General features: G+C 38.2%; 1 protein-coding gene across 1 annotated transcript; it reads right to left on the bottom strand.

The window, feature by feature from the left end:
- Nucleotides 1–328: 328 nt before the first annotated feature.
- Nucleotides 329–3,051, bottom strand: LOC132196000 (alpha-amylase B-like). Its single transcript, XM_059618360.1, has 6 exons — nt 2,844–3,051; nt 2,335–2,649; nt 2,035–2,281; nt 1,122–1,693; nt 620–775; nt 329–469 (listed from the first exon to the last, which is right to left on the bottom strand). The coding sequence occupies exons 1-6, from the start codon at nt 3,015–3,017 to the stop codon at nt 458–460; spliced, it is 1,476 nt and encodes a 491-aa protein (XP_059474343.1). The 5' UTR covers nt 3,018–3,051; the 3' UTR covers nt 329–457.
- Nucleotides 3,052–18,996: the final 15,945 nt, after the last annotated feature.

The raw sequence follows: 18,996 nt of genomic DNA, 5'->3' as shown, positions 1-18,996 counted from the left end.
GGCACAAGCGGCGGCAACTCTCACATCAATCATTGAACCTTAATCACGGCCTACAAAACACGCATTGTGCCCCACGTGAATAATATAAAGAAAGCCTTTTGCATGCTTTCGTCGCTTCATTTTTCATGATTAAATTTCGCGAGTGCTCCGTGGTAATTACACTCTCAATGCTAATGGGAAAACGAGACCTTCCAGTGAACTTTACAACTCCGGAAAAGTAGTGTATCGTTGAAATTTGATCCTTTCTCAGTCATTAATCAATTTCTAGTCAGCAGATTTTTCTACATTTCGTCAGAGAACCTTCATTTATTAAATTGAAAAAGATGAATTCAATTTTAATCAATAAAATGTATTTTATTTTTAAACATGAAAATAATCAAAATTGTCATTACTTTGAATTTTTCACATTTTTTATTTACCAATAATACCACTCAGCCCTGGTCAATCAGCCTTAGTATCACAGTTTTGCCTGAAATAGAATTTAAACATAAATTGGCTCATCATACATAAATATTATAAATATCTTTGATTGATTATTTATCTTATTTTAATATCTTCTATTAAAATTTTTGTGAGTATTTAATAAATATTATTTAAATTAAAAAAAGTGAATACTCACGTTAACGTGAATGGCAAGAACGCCGTCCAATTCATCATTTCCAATCAGAATCATAGCCACGCCATCATTTCCAACCCCCACGCTTTTTCCTGTGCAAACGCCACCCTCAAGATCACCAGAAATTACGTCGCAGTATGTGCCAGCAGGAAGGCAAGTCTGTCAGTTTCATATTTTTTTTTTAAATCAGCAAAATTAAAAAAAAAACTAGCTTATTTTTATTTAAATATATTTAATCCTTTAAATAAGATTATGTAGATTTTCTTTCAACCTAAAGCTTGAAAATAATTTAAATAGTATTCAAGATTATATCTCTGAACAAAATTTAAGGATATTCTTTTTATAATAACAAGGAATAAATCACAAATTTCATACTATTTTTAATTTTACAACAATCAAAAATTTGTTTCAAAATTTGCGTAAAATTCGAATGTTTTATATTTCTGGACAAATTAAGATTTTTTAAAAAATGTGACATATCAAAATTTTATTAAATTGATCTCACCTGAAGATTCTCGACCAAATCGGTTCCGAACTCGTTGTTGAACGCGATGAAGCCGCGATTGCCTCTGCAGAAGGCGATCTGGTTGCTGCCGTTGTCCCACCAGTCGTTGAGGGTCTCGCCCTCGACGGCGTTCTTGAAGCCGACCATGTTGTAGATCTGACGCCAGCGGTGCTCACACACCCACCCGTTGGTGCACGTGCCGTCCGCGTTGAAGCCCGGGCCGACGGTGTTGCCGGACGCGTCGGCCGGCGGGCCCTGGTCCGAGAAGTCAAAGTCGAAGCTGGACATGATCCTGGGGGTGCCGTAGGTGTGCGCCAGGTTGAAGGCCGTCGCCATCTTGTAGTTCTTGGGCTGCTTGTAGGTGAGGATGTCGCCACCTCCGCGCTGGTTGTCGTGGTTGTCCACAAAGGCCAGGGCACTGCCGGACGCCATGAAGCCCCAACCCTCGCCCCACGACACCAGCCACTTGAGTTCGTTCAGTCCTCGGAAGGCCCGGCCGATTTCCTGGCTAAATCTGAACTCGGTGATCCTTCCCAGGCTCAAATAATCGGTGTGACTCACGACACCTCCCCCTGAAAATGAATTTTATATTATTTTAAACATTTATTTTTTAAAATATCCTTTTGAGGCTAAATTCAATTCAATTTTATTCATCTCTAATTGTAAGCTGAAAAAATTTATAATTATTAACGATTCTTTTGATAGAGTTTGTAAAATTTTGAGTAAAAAAGATTGCAGAGATCATAAGAGTCTGAGATTATCCAAATAAAATAAATATGGTGTTTTTTTATGCTTTTTTCTAGTATAAATTTAAATTTACACAACCTGCCTAACATTAATGCCAAGCAAGTTGCCTAGCCTGTTGATGTATTTAAAAAAATTATTGATTTAAAAATAATATTATTGCAATTACCGAAATCAATGACTTCCTGAGCAATGAAGGCCCGAGAACCAGGATTAAAACCGTGGTCAGGGTTGAGGTCGTGGAGCTGGTCAAGGATGACCTGCATGTCTCCAGGCCACATGTGCTTTGCGGCATCAATCCTGAATCCAGCGACTCCCATGTCGATCAACCTGTTCAGCATTTCCGCGATTTTCGCGCGCACATAATCCGTGGATTGCGCGAGGTCCTTCAGCCCAACCAATTCGCAATCTCGCACCTGTAATTGAATAATTATAAAAATAAATATTAATTTTTCCAAAATTTATATACGTTGTATGGATCGTCGTAGTTGGTAATGTCGCAGGAAGGGTTGAAGTCGATCGCGCTGTAGGGCACGCCTGGGAAATTCTTGTTATTGGGCTCGGCGGTGCTGCCTCCGGTGCCGGTCAAAAATTCCGCCGGGCCGGTCATGTGGTTGAAGATGATGTCGGGGTAAATTCGAACGCCGGCTGCGTTGCATCGGCTGATCATGTCGGCCAACTCGGCTTCGTCTCCGGATCGGGTGACGAAATTGTACGAAATCGGCTGGTAGCGTTCCCACCACGGTCTTGGTTCAACCACTGCATTTTCCGTCGGAGGAGAAATCTACAAAAAAAAATTTCATGAACATTTATTTTCATTGTTAAATTAGTAAATTTTATGAATTTTTGTAAAACAATATCAACAGTTTAGTAGTTTTTTTGCAAAACCGGCAAAAAGAACTTCTCTAAAATAACTGCAGAAAAAAAAGATAAAATGGTAAAAGAGTCCTTTGAATAGAATTTGCTATGATTTTTTACCTGGACGCCTCCAAATCCTTGCGGACCCAAGAAATTTTCGCACTCGTTCGCAATGTCAGCCCATTTCCACTCAAAAAGGTGCACAATCGTGCTGTGCCCTGGCACCATGTGGGTGTCCCATTGGCCACTGACAGTCGCCAGCAAACATAAGAAGAAGGCCAAAAACATTTTCATGTTTACAACAAAAAGTGACTCTTATTGAGTTATATATAGGCAACGTTGAGATTTGGGGTCATCGTTATCACTTTGTAAAGAGATTATTCACGCAGTTGAATTTGTTTTTATCTGATAAGGTTAGAAAAACAATAATCGCACAACAGGGTCATATGTTACTTAGCATTTTTTGTTTGAATAACAATTATTTTAAATTTTCATTAAAAAAACGTGGTTTTTAAAGCTTCTCCGCATTAAATAAACTTGAGTGTATAAAAACGAGCACACACTTACACACACACACACACACAAGCAGGATTAGAGTGAGCTATTGCAAATGAGCATAGTAACATGGCCATTAAGTCCTCATAAATACATGACACCGACCGACCGAGCCGCTCGCAATCACCTTTCCATTATGCATGGCAGAATAAGGCATTTGATCCAGCCGAGGAGAGACTATTTCCGCCACGCAAATCCTGAGAGCTGCAAATCCATAATGCATATTTGCATGAACTGTCTGCGAGCAGAGCCTAATGCACATTTCTCTCGCTAAATTTAAGACCCGGTTTTCGAAGTCAGCCACCGGCGCCGCCAATTTCCACTCGGGCGACGTGCAATGCTAATTAGCGCTTTTACGTGCGGTTGCTTCCAAGTACCAGCCCGGAATTTTCGCCAACAAAAGAGATTACACGCAACTTTCCGCGCTCCGCCCAATTATACAAATTCTTCGATGCAAATTATGCACGCCAAAGAACAGTTTTCACTTAATTTTTTTCTCGTACAACAATTTCATGCACTCAAGATTTCACGCTGAAGGTTAAATTAAAGATCTAAGTTCATTATTATATCAAAAATGATGTTATATTTAAAATATATTATGTAATATATTTAAACTCTTTAGGCTACATTTTAAATCAATTTTGCCACCTCTAACATTAAATTTGGACTTCTAGTTTTGAAATTTAGCACATATAGATAAATTTTTGAATAAAATAATTTTTCCCATTCTACAAAAATTTTTAAACTAGTTTGAAGGAGCATATAAATAATAGCTTAAAATTAATTAGTTAACACAGTTGATTTGATTCGTTTCAGCCGAATCAATCAAAAACATGTTTTTTTCTCGGCAGTACTGCCTGAAAATGGAAAATGTGAAGAAGTCACAAAATTCATTCTGGTAATGATTGAAATCCAAATGTTTTATATTTCTTTAGATAAATTTTCAAGTCTGCATTTTTTTTTTATATCGAAATATTCTTCATTTTATCTCAAAATAATCTTGTTTTCCTGTTATTAAGGTTTGTACATAGCTGAGAATTGAGCTACGTGCAAGTCGCAATTCGTTGTGCTGCTGAGTAAATCACGAGTTTGATGGTATTTGGCCACGGATAAAAGCACTCTTGCGTCATTCCCTGTGCAGGAAAAAGCAAATATAAGAACCCGAGAGGATTTCGTGCACGGTGCGCTGGGAGAACATTTTTTTCTCGTCGTTTTTCGTCTCTAATGTGGGGCCGTATCTCAGCGGGAGCTAAATTGCGGAATTTACCTGGCTGAGAGATGGATGTGTGAGTTGGTGCGGTGGCAAAAGTACTGCAGCCTCCGAGCACAGCACACAAACCTCGGCGCAAAGAGCAGTGAAGAGGCCGCGCTCACTGGAATGTACAAAAAAGCCCAGAATATTACCTGCCAAAGCGGTGTTTGCTCGTCACTTGAATAACCTCAGCCATCAAAGCTTTTTTCGCTGAAATCTCTTTTCCCAATTAATTAAAAAGAGTAAAATTCAAATCTTTAACAATTGGGATAGACTAAAAAATACGTTCAAATTTTTAAATTTTCAATCATGAATAAAAACCACAAAAGTCAGCAATTAATTTTTTCAGTGCAAAAACTTCAATGTATTTACATTTTCATAAATACCGAGTTTTTTTTACAACGTTTCAATTTCACAAGTGGTTAAACTCTTTAGAGGTTCCGTGTAGCGAAAGAATTCGATTAAAGCTGGAAAAGCTCGGTGATGCAGTCTCGCGAGCTCACATATCGAGGCTGCTCATCAAACGGACGGGAGCGCCACTTGGGGGATAAATACCGGAGGATTGGTTGGCCAAGTGGCGTATAATTTTGAGTCGATGGGCGAATTTATTTCATGCGCGCTGCTCGATGGTAATTGGCTCTTTTCCGGGCTCAAACACAGCCAGACAGATAGGTAGATTTGCAGCCCGCTCGTCTCATAAAATCGGCCTTAGGAAAAAAGTGCTAAGTCTGCTGCGCTGAATGCGGATATGGAGCTCTAGGCTGCACCGCCAGCTGAAATCCCTTGAATCTGCTGGCTAAAGTGGTCACACGCTTTAAATGGGGCGTGAAAATAGCCTGCATTGTGCACATGAAGTTTTTAAAAAGTTCTAAAATCAAACCTTTTTCATTAGAAACTAGAAACACTTTTATTTGTTTAAAAAAATTTAATCAACTATATTTTAAATAAACTATAAAATTGAAGCTAAATATAATATCAGCTTTTTTATTTTCTTCTAAAATGACAGAATTAATTAATTCGGGAACATTTTTACAAAAAAAAAGAGTTGTGACCCCGCTTTGGCCATTAACTGATCAAACCCACTTTAATTAATCAATTCGACTGCCGATTTTCCAGGTACCCATAATTAAAAAAGGTCGAAGAGCAAACAGTGAATGGCTGATGAAAAATTGACAAGGGCTGATTAAAATTTAACCACTGACAGGCCCCGCGCGGCTTTCGCTTTTTCCACCAGGCCATGTCTGCGCGTGTTGATTCATTGATTCACCCTGCGTTTAATTATTTTCCAATCATCCAACATTTACGCTCACGCAGAACACACACACCATTTGTTATCGGCTTTTAATCCAGCTGCATACGCACGGAGGCTGCGCTTGATTTTCTTTTTTTGGTGGAAGTGGATTTATATCTCGTGCCCGCTCTAGTATTTCAAAGTCAATCTAAATTAGTTTTGCGGCTAGGCTTGCTATCTCTGATCGCGCTCTCATCACCATCCGAGGCAAAACAAACTGCGCGCGCGGTCAATGTTGGTAGAAAAGGCGATAACAATTTAAAATACTGCCCTGCCGGTATTTTCTAATGCAATTGATGGCGCGGCTAAATTCAACCCCGCTTCGAGATTGTTGTGATCGCAGATTGAAATCAATTAGTGTAATTAAATTTCGAATGGGGTGCGGAGATCGCAATCAATCGGTCCGCCAGAGGAGAAACTGGCACGCTCGGAACCAGTTTATTGGCAGGAAAGCGAGAACCGCTGCCACTCACGTATCACTAATTAACGCTCTCGGCACACAACCGCATATTAATTTATTCTTAAATTATCATATTATTAATTGCAACTTTGGAAATTAAAATAAAATGAAATTGATTGACTTACTATGTTGATTTAATTGACGAAAAATGTGGTAAAAAATATAAATATTTTTCCTCTCATTTGAGTAAACTTTGGATTATGAATAAATTTCTTAGTTTCTCAGAATGTTGGCAACTGGATGTGCACAATCTGATGCTTGGCAATTAAAGATATGCAGAATCCGCTCGAATCTGCATGATTTATCGATTACTTGGAATTCACGCGCCGCTTTTTGCCCTCGTCTGCAGTCGTCGCGCGACCCTCGCAGCTCATCGGGAATAACATCATTATTCAATGCCCCGCGCCGCGCTACTCTTAACTGCGTTATCATTTCCCGCCACGCGTTTAACATTCTATCTTTTAGGGGTTGCAAGCACATATTGACGCGTGCCAGCAGAATTTGGAAGAAGGAAATATGGAGCCGCAGGGTGGTTTTTGGTTCTCGGGGCGCTTTTGTATGCCGCATTTTATATAAAAAGGTAAGAGAGGCGGTGTTTCCATTAACGGCTCCATGTCTCCACAGCATGCATTATTCAGCAGCTCAGCGTGTTATAATATTATATAGTTACACTGCAACGCAGAAGCAGAGATCAATAGAGAGCGAGATGGCAACAGATGCAGATTGCAATCAAATTTTGCCGCTCCGTAGAATTACTAATTATATGCAAATGAAAAATATATTCGACGAGGAGTGCTAAGAAGGAAGTTTTAAGAAGAATTTTTTGTTCGCGATTTGGGTGAAGCTGATTTGTAAAGAAGGAGAGGAAAAGACTAATCAGGAAAGTTTTAATATTCTGGCTTCGAAGAGGGAAAAATCTTTCGTCTCTCTTCAAATGAACAGCTCTCATAATTGACATTCGAAAAGCGTGCTCTACGAGCGCCGGGTAATAAAATCTTAATCTTCGTTTGTAATTCTCGCACCGCTCTGATAGAATAATTGATTGATTGACTCAATCAACTTTTATCCTCGTTACATAGAACATTCGCCGTGCCTTGAGTGCTCATTATCGATTGCGAATCCAATCAAAAGTATAAAATAAACTTTGCAAATACCTCATTCTCTCCGCACAATCCAATCAAGCTTCGCAATAAAAAAATCTTCACATTTTTAAGGATTTTTTATGAAACATAATCAAAGTTGAGAGCTTTATTAAAAAAGTAAAAATTCGAAATTAAATTAATTCAATATTATAAAATTCATAAAATTAATTCCTGCAATAGAGAAAACTGTAATTACGTAAAAACCGTTCTTTTGAAGAGCACAGATTTCTTATTTGCGGTGTATTTAGTATGTTCACGTCTGATCGTCTTTGAAGTTTCTCGTCTCTTTTATGTAAATGTGCACTTAAGGTGTACGCATGATTCTGTTTTAATAATTCTCTCAGCTCTTTCACCTGCTCCGAGCTCGGAGTTTCTCTTGAAATAAATGCTTTTCATTTCCAATTGAGAGCTTATTAAATGAGTTCATCACAAACATATATTGCATAGAAATAAAACTTTTGCAACATCATTTGTTTTTCCTACAATTAAAAAAGTGTACCTGCCGACCATACTTTGAATTTTGGGCTACGTCTAAAAGTTCTTTTAATTAATTCCATTGAAATTTCGCAGACCAGCGAGAGTAAAGTATGTATGTCGGATTTCGCAAATGTACAGAACGGATGGACGAGGCTGGCACCAAAGCACTGGGAGCAAATTATGACAGTGAAACGTGATGTGCCAGCAGGGACGGTCAAGTATAAAAGAAATTGCATTAACTTCTTTTTGCATGCCAAGACTAACGAGTCCAGCTGCATGATTATGACAACTTTTTCTCCCTTTTCATCCCTCTGCAGCCGGAACAGAGTATTTTTTTTTTTCATGTTTTTCCGCATCACGTATGGAATCGCGCTCTCAAAGTAATTACACGTCAGCAGTCTCATTTGGTTGCCACGCAGATTTTGAAATAGAGGCGACGTGCTTGAAAACGCGCGAAAAACTGAACATGTCAAATATGGAATAAAATTTGTGTAAAAATTACAGAGACAAGCCTGAGCAAAAAGCAAAAATGAAAGTGATCATTATCTGCCTGAAACCCCATTGGAGTTTGAACTTAATTCAAATTGCGCTACTCGTTTTTCCTGAAGGTTGAAATTAATTAATTATAAATTATGAATTATGATTGAGAGAGGAAAAAACTTCTTAAATTAAAACGTTCTAATCGATCGATGTTCAATCTATTTTATTTCTCTTGCTTCCTTAATTTGTGAAAACAAAAAATTGTATTTTCTCTAGAAATCAAAAGTTACTAAAATTTCAATCAAAATTTCCTCATTTTTAAACAGGCATCTCTGTCGTTTCAAAGCAATTCTCTGCTTTTGTCTCTCAACAGGCCAGATCGTGCGCAGGTTTTGCAACTCGCATTTACTTTTGACCAGAAATGGATGCCAATTGCGGTGGCTGCAGAGCAGACCCTTATGGCTAATATCTATGCAGATCGTATGCAAATCAAGCGGACACAGAAGTTAGTGGCGTAGGAAATGCAAATGGCACACGGCTGCGTGTGTAACCTTTTCTGCAAGCGAGCGATGCCTTTTAATAGGAAATGCGCTATCTCGATCCCAACGCTTTTTATATTCGCGCAGCCCCGTTTTTCTCTAGCCTTTCACATGCAAAATGTTTTCAATTCCCACGCACCTGGTCAAAAATTTACTATTCTCTGGGAACGATATTCATTAATTAAGTTTTAGACTCGATAAACATTTTTTTGTTTTCATCGTACCATCATGAGCGAATTAACCAAACAAAATTTGTTTTTGATTTCAGTTTTATTTGATTATTGGGAGATCAAATATAAATTTAATTTGAAAGTGTTTGGAAATTATACAGCAATTAATTAAACTAAAAAAAATCTTTAATCCTCCTTTTATATTGTTCCTAATTTTTCCTTAAAAACCGTTTTTGTTATGTGGAAAGAGAAAAAAACATAATTATATTATAAATTTATGTACGTTCACTTGCTCAAAAGTAACAGTTGTCTCAAGTTCTTGGTGGAAATGATCTCTAGCTTGCCATTATTTGCGCGCAGCAAAAGACGCCTCTGCCTGCGCTTCTTGACGTTCTGATGTTGAATGTTTAAATAAATATTCGCGACGTGAATCGCATACACTTACACGTCTCGGTGTGCAAACTGCAGAGACGAAGAGATCAAAGGCGGCGCCTGATGAATTATGCAATCAGCAGTGCACACACTGTCTGCAAATTGGTTTCATGACGGAGCGGCCGCACCAGCACAAGCCGCAACAATGATGATGCAAGGGATGAGGTTTTGCAGCCAAGAGCACCAGATTGGGACTTGTGCCGCTGACAATAGACCCCTGGGAGTGCAACACGGCATTTCGGAGCGGCAAATCGTGGGCAAATTAAATATTTTCCTCAAGAATGGGAAAGTCTCACTTCGTTGTACTTTGTTTTCACTTATTGTGCTTATTGGCAGAGCATTGATATTTATGGAGTGCATTGAAACCTAAAAAGATATAATAACACGTTTTTTCTGTAACTTAGGTTTTGAAATTTTTGAATTTTTCAAATTTTTAGAAATACTTTGTTGGATTGTCAGGTGCAAGGAAAACTACACAGTCAAGTAAGAATTTTTTTTATTTATATGTAGCTTTAAAATGCATTAAAAATTACGAAATCAGGCTACCTAATGAAAATTCACCAATTGGTGAAACAATTTAAAGCTTCCTTAATTTGCTAGCAAATCTACTTTTTGTGAAAAGCGATATAAATTATTCAAAATACCATCTTGAGTCGTTTAGTAAGCATCTTAAATGGCTAGTTTAAAACTGTCGCATCGAGAAATAATTTTTTAGAATTGGTGTAATTGTAATCAAAATCCTTTAATAAAATTTCAAAAGCTGAAATTTTGAAAAATCATCCATCCTTCAATTTTTTAGCTGCTAGGCCGGCTGGCTGTCTTTCGTGTTTTAAAAAGACATTTTAATCATTATTTCCAAGCAATTATTTGAATAACTACCATGAACCTTTGGAATCCTCTATGATAACATTGATTATTATAATGGGCGCTATTCTCTTGACATAGCTCTCCCGGTCTAAAAGATATCCTGGGATAAATCCAAAGGGATAAATTTTAACCCCCTGACCTGGACTAAATATTTTTTTTATCCCGCCTTAAATTTTTTGTTCGAGATAACTTTTTCTTAACCCCGCGTTGGCGGGATGAATATTTAGCCCGCGCTATAATCAAATCAGCTGTTTTTATTAAACGACTCGTGAACTTTTTAAATTTTGGCCAATTGCAACAAACAAAAAACTTTCTCTAATCAGAATTTTTCGAGGATCATGAAGATGATGGCAAAACTGATCTCCAAAGCGAACAGAGAAATCTGTGTGAAATTGAATTTGAAATTGTGATCATATTTAACATAAAAAAAATTTTGGACGAAATTTTCATCAAAGCGAAGATAGGCGAATAAATTTATTTTTCCTCTGAAATTTTATGCGTGTAAAATTTCCAGACCCCAATACAATTCTCAAAATTATTTTTTATTTGTTGTGAAATTTAATAAGATAATTTTTAATGCTTTGCAAAACCAAAAGAGACAACAAAAATTGGAACTTAAAAAATTAAATCAAAAGAAAAAAAGTTTTTGATTTCCACCAATCATCAAGATGTTTCACGCCCCGCACTCACAGTTGGTACCCACTCTGGGTACCAACTCTGGGTGCCCAGCCCGGGCACCGAAACTCTGGGCACGAAAACTCTGGGTGCCCGGCCCGGGCACCGAAACTCTGGGTGCCCGGCCGGGCACAAAAAACTCTGGGTGCCCAGCCCGGGCACAAAAAACTCTGGGTGCCCGGCCCGGGCACCGAAACTTTGGGTGCCCCTAAAATGAGCACCTCATATAAACTGCACATGATTATTGCAGTTGCACTTTTGACAGCCGGCAGCCGTAGCCAGCCACTGGTTCAATACTTGATTTGATAGCCATAAGAAAAAGATTTATTTGCCCAAATTAACTTTGACAAAAAGGTCTTTAAATATTTGGAAAACACTTAAGATGAAAGAAAAGCAAATCCTTTTTTTTACATTTTCACGATCACTAATTTTTTCCTTTTTTTTTATTAGTTGTGTAATAAAAAAATTACCGAATTTAATTTATCTACAACTAAAAAAATAAGCTTGAGAATGCTAACTTTTCAGAGTTGAGAAATTTTATGTGCACAAAATTTCAAAAGAAAAAAATCCTTGTATAATTTCGCTTTGATGAAGAGGTCTTTGGAAATTTGTGAGCAAAATAAATAAGCAATTTTAAATTAATTGCCCCGATAGCTACGTATGGTATTGAAGCCATTTGGCCACACCTTAAGTCTTGTGACTTTTTTATTTTGGAGAAACTAATGACAACATTTTACAAAAAAGTATTAGGAACAGGAAAATACTGCAGAAACACGTTAATATACCACTTAATTGCCGCCGAAGAATTCTTTGTCACAAGCACCATGAACAAATACAGCTTACCCCCCACTCCGGCATACAAAGAATTTTTAATTAATATTGATATTAGAGCTGAAAGGGAATTTGATTTAAACTTCTTTGAAACGCCAGCTGGAAGCAACCCCTTTTCAAAAATAGACACGCTTGTACTCGATATGCAATGACTGGGTTTCATTATCTAATTTGTAAAGACAAAAGTTTTCACTCCACTGCTGACGCGGACTGTGTGTGCGAGCTATGTGATGAAAAATGCACACAATGCCACCTTGAGTTCTGCAAGAAGAGACTTCACTCAATAAACTTTTACGCCACGATGAAGAAGAAATGGTGCATTTAATTGCTTGAAAATTATATATCATGTATGAATGTATCAAAAGTTGTACCCTGATGGGTTTAATAAGTAAATAATAATAAATTAAGTTAGATACAGATTTTTGTGTTAGCTTTGGATTTCAATTTTGCCCTCATTTCCATGATCCTCACAAAATTGAAAAAGTTTTTTGTTCATTGCAATTGGCCAAAATCTAAAACGTTTGCGAGCATGTTGACGACCTTTTAATTACCAGCTGATTTGATTTTAGCGCGGGTTAAATATTTATCCCGTAGAGGGGGCTAAGAAAAGATGTCCCTCAATGACTTGGGGACAAAAAATTGAAGGCGGGACAAAAAATATTTAACCCGGGACAGTGGTCTAAATTTTATCCTTTGGATTTATCCCGGGATATCTTTTATCCCGGGAGATCAGAGCTAAGTCTATTGCATCTCCCCCATTCTTTTTTTAAATTCTTCTTATGAATTTCTGAAGGAATTTTCTCAGTTTAATCAATTTTTAAAAAAATATTAAAAATTTGCTTGTATCAATTTTTGATGAGAACAACAATAAAGATCTTTCTTTTTAAGCATAATTTCTGATTTTGATTTTCCGAGAGAGGAAAGCCCCCTGTTTACGTGCAATGTACACAGAGGAGGCTTTCTGCATAATAAATTCAGCGGTGCTCTCTCTTTTTCGTGCCGAAACTGCGCGGCAGGAAACAGAAGCGAGTTTTCCCAAGCCGACCCGGCCGAGAGGGTACGTTTTTCTCTATTATTGAAGCCCTCAGCAACACGCGGTGCACGCCGGGGTGAGGGATGTGATTGATTTTTTATTATTCGCAAATCAAGACTGAGAAAGTTGAGAAAGAAATCGCACCGGAAAGAGAAATATTACGGCAAATATGCGGAAATGGAAACAGCGGAAGGTATGCGGGAATCCAACATTATCATCTGCCGCGCTACGGGCAAAACCGATCCATATTTTCAATTTGCGAGGCAGGATGGAGTCATTACTGGAAATATTCCAAGTCGACTCTATTTTTCGTAGTGGCGCGAGCACGTCGCAGAAAAGAAGCAAAAAAGGGACCGAAAGGCACACACGTTGACACTCTCCAGAAAAAAAGACGAGATTACTTTTTTTAGCTGGATATTTCTTTGATGGAAGAATGATTGAATTGAAACAAGCAGCCAGATGACGATAAAAATTTGATCGATGAATGAAATTTTGCTCCGACACGAAACTTTGAATTTCTTTAATTTCTAGCAAAAAAGGTTTGAGCCGTCGCAAATTCCGCGCCTGGATAAATTATTTCCTGAGCGCTCACGCAGACCTGCTTTTATCTTTTTGAGCTCGCAATTTCCTCTTTAAACTTATCTCGTGAAATATAGAAACACACGCATTTCGGGAGAAGATTGTCAAAGGAAAGGAAAAAGCAGGTCTTTCTCGCCGAGGGGTTTCCTTTTTCTTTCTTTCTCTCGCAAACTTGGCAATTCCCCTGCTCTCTTTTTGAGGGCGCGCGTCTCTTTTACGAAGTCTTGCAACGCGGGAAATTAACTGGATGAGCAGCGGATCATGGTGATGAGAGGCAGAGATAAAGAATTTAAGATCTGTTTGCGTCTAATGAATTCGGAGGGTCCTTTTGAGAGATGCAAATCGAATTCAGCTCTCAAAAAGAAAAGAAAAATAATACTAATTTGAAGAGATTTGTCAATTGAAGGAATTGAAGAGTTTTTACTTAAGAAGATTTAATTATTTGCAACAAATTTAGATTTCAATTGTTTTCCCCTGATTTTTTAAATCTTTTGCAGTCATCAAGATTTCCAATCATCCGTAAAGTGAAGTGGAAAGAAATAGTGAAGTCGTTCTCTTCTGAAATCAATAAAAGGGGATTTCATTTTGCAAGGGATTTGGCGCGCAACAAGGCAAGAGAGCGTTTTGTGTGTGGCAGGAAGGACGACGCTTCTCTCTTCTCTTTTTCTGCAATAAACAGTTTTGCAGTGCAGCTGAGGCTGGTGAGCAAACAGTCCCACGAGTGTCATGCCCTTGGTCGGTTTACTTTGTGACAGTTGTACGGGCAAGATAGCAGGCCTCGCCAGTTAATTACATTCCGCGCGTCCTCTCCAGCTGGAATCACGCGCAGCCTCTCTGTGAATGCATACCAATGTGTGACGCACCAGAACACTCGAAATAAAACCAGCTCAAAGCATAAAGTAAGCTGATTACATCGGCTCTTTTGAAAATGACCACCAATTTATTAGCCCTGACGAGAATCGCTGAATGGCCCTTTCTAAAAGCAGCAGAGAATTATTTTAATATACTCGTCTGCTTTATTCCTTTACATCATTAAATGATATCATCAGAGAATTGCCAATCTAAAGCGACGCTTTGCAAATGAAAAGGAAAGCGATAAGGGTCGAGACAAAAAAGCTTATAAATTGTCCAGTTTATATTTAAAATGTAATTTATTTCAATGGTGATTTCAAACGTTAGTTATTAATATTTCCAAATGAGAAAATTTTGAATAAAATCCTCGTTCTCTTGAGCCAATCTGATTTCCGTCTTAATTAAGAAGTGAAGATGAAAGTCTACTTGAGACAAGTGATCGGCTCAAGAAATTCTTGGGAATTCGGAAGACCTATCGATTTCAGCTTCTGATAATGGGTGGGACTTGTAAGCTGCTTATCATTGCCTCCAGCCTGTGAATATTCGCACTTTCTCTCTCTCTCTCTCCAAAGACCGAAATTTAACATTTGGAATGTCTATTTTAAGCAAAATTGCATTTTCTTGCAACGAACGAAGGGCAAAGGCGTGAAAATCAATTATTCGGGAGCGTGTAGTGCGAAAGTTGCGAATCGTGTCGCGCTGGCAATCAACTGAAGGCAAAACCGCGCGCCCTTGTTTGCCACTGAACATTGTATTCAGTCAAATTGAATCCCTCTTGACTGATACCTGGCATTCGGCTCCGCAGCTACACGGCATGTAGATTAGCTAGGGCGGCTAATTTGGTACATCCGCACCCCCTGATACCGCACGTCACGCCTCGCCGGGTCACGTTAATTTTGTCAAAATGTACACAACAGGTCATTAAATTAAATATATATGTGCGGCGTTGAAGTTAATTTGAATCCATTTCTAAGTAGCCGGATCCATGTGGCGATTCATGCAATAAATATTGAGAATAATTTTTTTGCAATAAATTTTCAGCAATAAATACAAAATTTCCTTGTCAAATCAAATTTAATGATATTTTTTGAAGCAAATGACAAGATAGTTAATATTTTTCGGAATTCTGCTTGTTAAAAAATATAATCTCCAATTCATTTTCAAGTTTATTGTGCGTTCTTTTGAAAATATTCTACGAATTTCCACAATGATATTGGTCTAATTAGGATGGATTTGAAACTTCAACGCCGCACAGTCACAATAACCTGTTCCAATTTCTTAACAAAAAATATAAAGCTTCAGTTGAGAGGGACTCAAAATTAATGAGGAAATAAATTGTTATATGCTATTTTCCCTCCCATTTTAGTTGATATTATAATTTATCAAATTTTTCATAAGATTCTACTATTTTTTTCTAGGATAAAAATGAATTATTTTTTAACTAGAAATCCTCAAAGTTGTACAAATCACAATATTTTATAATATTTTTTAAAGAAACAACTAATATAAAAAAAAACTGATACGCAGTTGTTTGGATTTTGCGCAAATTTTAATTGAAGTTGATATTCAAAACATAATCAATTTTGTAAATTCTTAATTTATCTGAAAATTATTCGGAAATACAAATTTAAACTTTTGCTAGGCTTTTTTGTGCAGAAAGAGCTCTTTTCTTTAAAAATAGGATTGTTTTCTTAAAAATCTCTTGAAGTGTAAACTGAGCTAGCCGGTTTTATCTACAGCATGAAAGTGAATATTTTGCAAATTGCACGAAAAAAGCGGCGATAAATCTGGCGCACGGACCAATAAAGCAGCCAATTCGCCAAAACGTACGAAAAGAGGGCGGACGAGCTAAGATAGCGAGCGCAGAAGAAATATTGATATTGGGACAAAGCGACTTGGTATCTTTTCCCACAAGATATCATAACAAACATTACATCTGCCGGCCCGCGGCAATATGAAGCCATTACGATAGATTTCGGGTCATTTTTTTAAGCTCGGCTGGCCGGCGGCGTTGGGAAAAAAGGGCGAAAAGGAGGAAGGGCCGTTTCGACTCCGAGTGTCAACCATATCGCTACGTGACCTGACGTCGCAAGAGTCTGATTATTGCGGCCGGCGCTTAAAATGGTGTCACGGCGCCGCCTCGAGTTAAAAGACTCGAGATACATACACCGCCGAGCTCTAATGTGAATTAAGCGCGCGGGTCCAATCTTGGTGAGCGCGTCCGTAATTATACCCTTTCACTGGGCCTAATTAAATGATGACTCTGCTAATTGCACGATGCCTTCATAAAGAAATTAACAAAGAAGAAAGAAGGTCTGGCCGAGGAAACCTCCTTTGACGGAATTTAAATCTTTTTCGGGTTTCTCTTGACAATAATTCTATTATTAAACTCACAAATGAGGGTAAATATTTCTTTGTAGAAAAGGAAAATCTTTAGAATTTTAATATAAAAGTTTTCTCAAGATTTCCTGGTGCAATCTTCACATTATAATTAATTAAATTTCTCGGGAAAACAGGAAACGCCACAAAGCAGCAAGATAAATGAGTTTGTTTTGGGAGGGGAAACAGGTCATTGAGAATCTGGAGATAATTATTTCTCTCTAGATTTGAACCCACGACCTTCCAATCACTTGCCCTATGATCTCAAATTTCAATTTTATGTGATGGTTATTAATTTGTTTAATTTAATTTAATTTAATTACAAATGGTTTAATGAGTAATTATTTGAAGCAAATCTAGAAATGCAAATGAAGTGTTTATTCGGGGCAGATATGCATTTTGGTCATTAACAGGAGGAAATGCTGGTGCCATAAAATACTTCCGTTTGCGTGATCGCGCAGATTAGAGTTTTGGGAGCGGCGCAGAAATTAGCCTGCTCTGCTGTGGATTTAATTTGTTGCAATGTTGGCTGCAATAAAACGACGTTATTGCCGTGTTTGCTTCGTGTAATGATCTCCGTGCAGTGCATTAATATCGCGGCGCCATTACACGACAAGACGCGCGCGCGAGTTTATAATTCACATCTCTGTAGCTGCAAAAGTGGCATTAAGTGCAAACATAATGCACACACCAGATGCCGAGAGTCGTATCATACACGAGCTCCTCACACAGCTGCCTCTGCGGATAAAAGCGCCAAATGATAACATGCAACACTTGCGACCGTCTTTGAAATGCAAATTTCATTATCTCTCCGCGACGATTAATGAAAATCCTTCCGCAAATTTACGTCAATACGCTTAAAGCAGAGAATTTATTTATTTCTTTCTTTTGCGTAAAAATAATTAAACCGAGAAAGTGAACCAATGGCGGAGGAATCCTTTCTTTAATTAAATCAAATCGAATTTCCGCCCTTTGACGATGAAAGGATTCCGCAAAAAAGCGAGGGCGGCAAAAAGTGTCTCGCATTTGATTCCAGGACGCCGGAGAAAAGGCGGCTATTTTGGCATTCAGATTTGAACCCTTGTTTCCGATGAAAGGACCCAGAGCGCGTAACTAAACAATTCGTGCCTTCCGAAAGTGGATGGATCAAAGATGAAAAGGGAGATACAGAGCTAACTTATTTAAATGGGATGCAGGATCGAACGTTGTGTCCAAAATAAAAATAAAACCTTTCCATCAATACGGAAAGTGAAAAGCTAGAATAAAAGCAGCTTTGTTGCAAAACAAACTTGAGAATCATAAGGGAATCTAATTTAATAATCAAAACTCAATGGAACTGAAATGAAAACGAATTTTTGTTTTTATTGATTGGCTTCTTTTCATTGATACGATTGAAATTTGAAAATTAATTTCTGGTAAAATCAATATTTTCTCTGAGTAGTTCTTTGGTTCAGTTATTTTGCTTTCAACTTGTTGAAAATGAAAATCGTGCGATTCCAAATATTTAATCTTGACACTTTGCCGAAAAGGAAGGAAAAAACGGTCTCGCTGGAGGAATTTTGCAATAAAACGCAATTGGCATTAAGTGTCAAAAGACTGGCGCGCGCACACACACTTAGGACGGAATCCAATAAAAGGCGTCAAAAGCAAGAGGGTTGCTTCTTAACAAAGGCCGGGGCAATTTAATCGTCGCTGCTCGGCGAACAAAAAGCAAAGATCACAAGATCGCAACTTGCTGTCGCGCCACTTTTGAAACACATAAAACAATTAAACGATTTAAAACTTGCTTGGGTCCGCGCGCCGCGCCGGCTGCTCGCAACTTTTTTCTTCTTTTATTTTGTGCGGTGGAGAAAAAGTTTCGAGGAAACCTAGAGAGAGCGAGCGAGTATTTTATTTTAAGTTGCCTCTGCTTGTTCTTTTCGTCGAGCTGCTGAGGGACTAATGGATTTTTGTACTGCTGAGGAAGTAAAAAGGGCTGCGGAGGGATGGCTTCCGTCGTGTCAAGTTTTCGCAAGTCGTAAATACCTGCTCCGCTGTCACCTTTTATAAATTTTCTCCACGCCGGGCAGAATTTAATGCACACGGCCTAGCTGGGAATACAAACTACTGGGCGAAGCAGAGAGAGAGAGACACACTTTTAAAATTAGCCGCAGTCGCACCTTGTCACCCCGCGCCAAATGTGTTCTGACGCGAAATTCTGCTCTCGAAAAAGCACTCCAAATCCTCCGCCGTCTCTGTAAACTCAGCAACTCTTTCATT

Source organism: Neocloeon triangulifer, unplaced genomic scaffold (assembly GCF_031216515.1).
Source record: "Neocloeon triangulifer isolate White Clay Creek 2 clone unplaced genomic scaffold, ASM3121651v1 ptg000011l, whole genome shotgun sequence".
In the NCBI taxonomy this organism is placed as follows: Eukaryota; Metazoa; Arthropoda; class Insecta; order Ephemeroptera; family Baetidae; genus Neocloeon; species Neocloeon triangulifer.
Note: the sequence above shows the minus strand (reverse complement) of the source record. Positions and strands in the feature narration are given on the sequence as shown.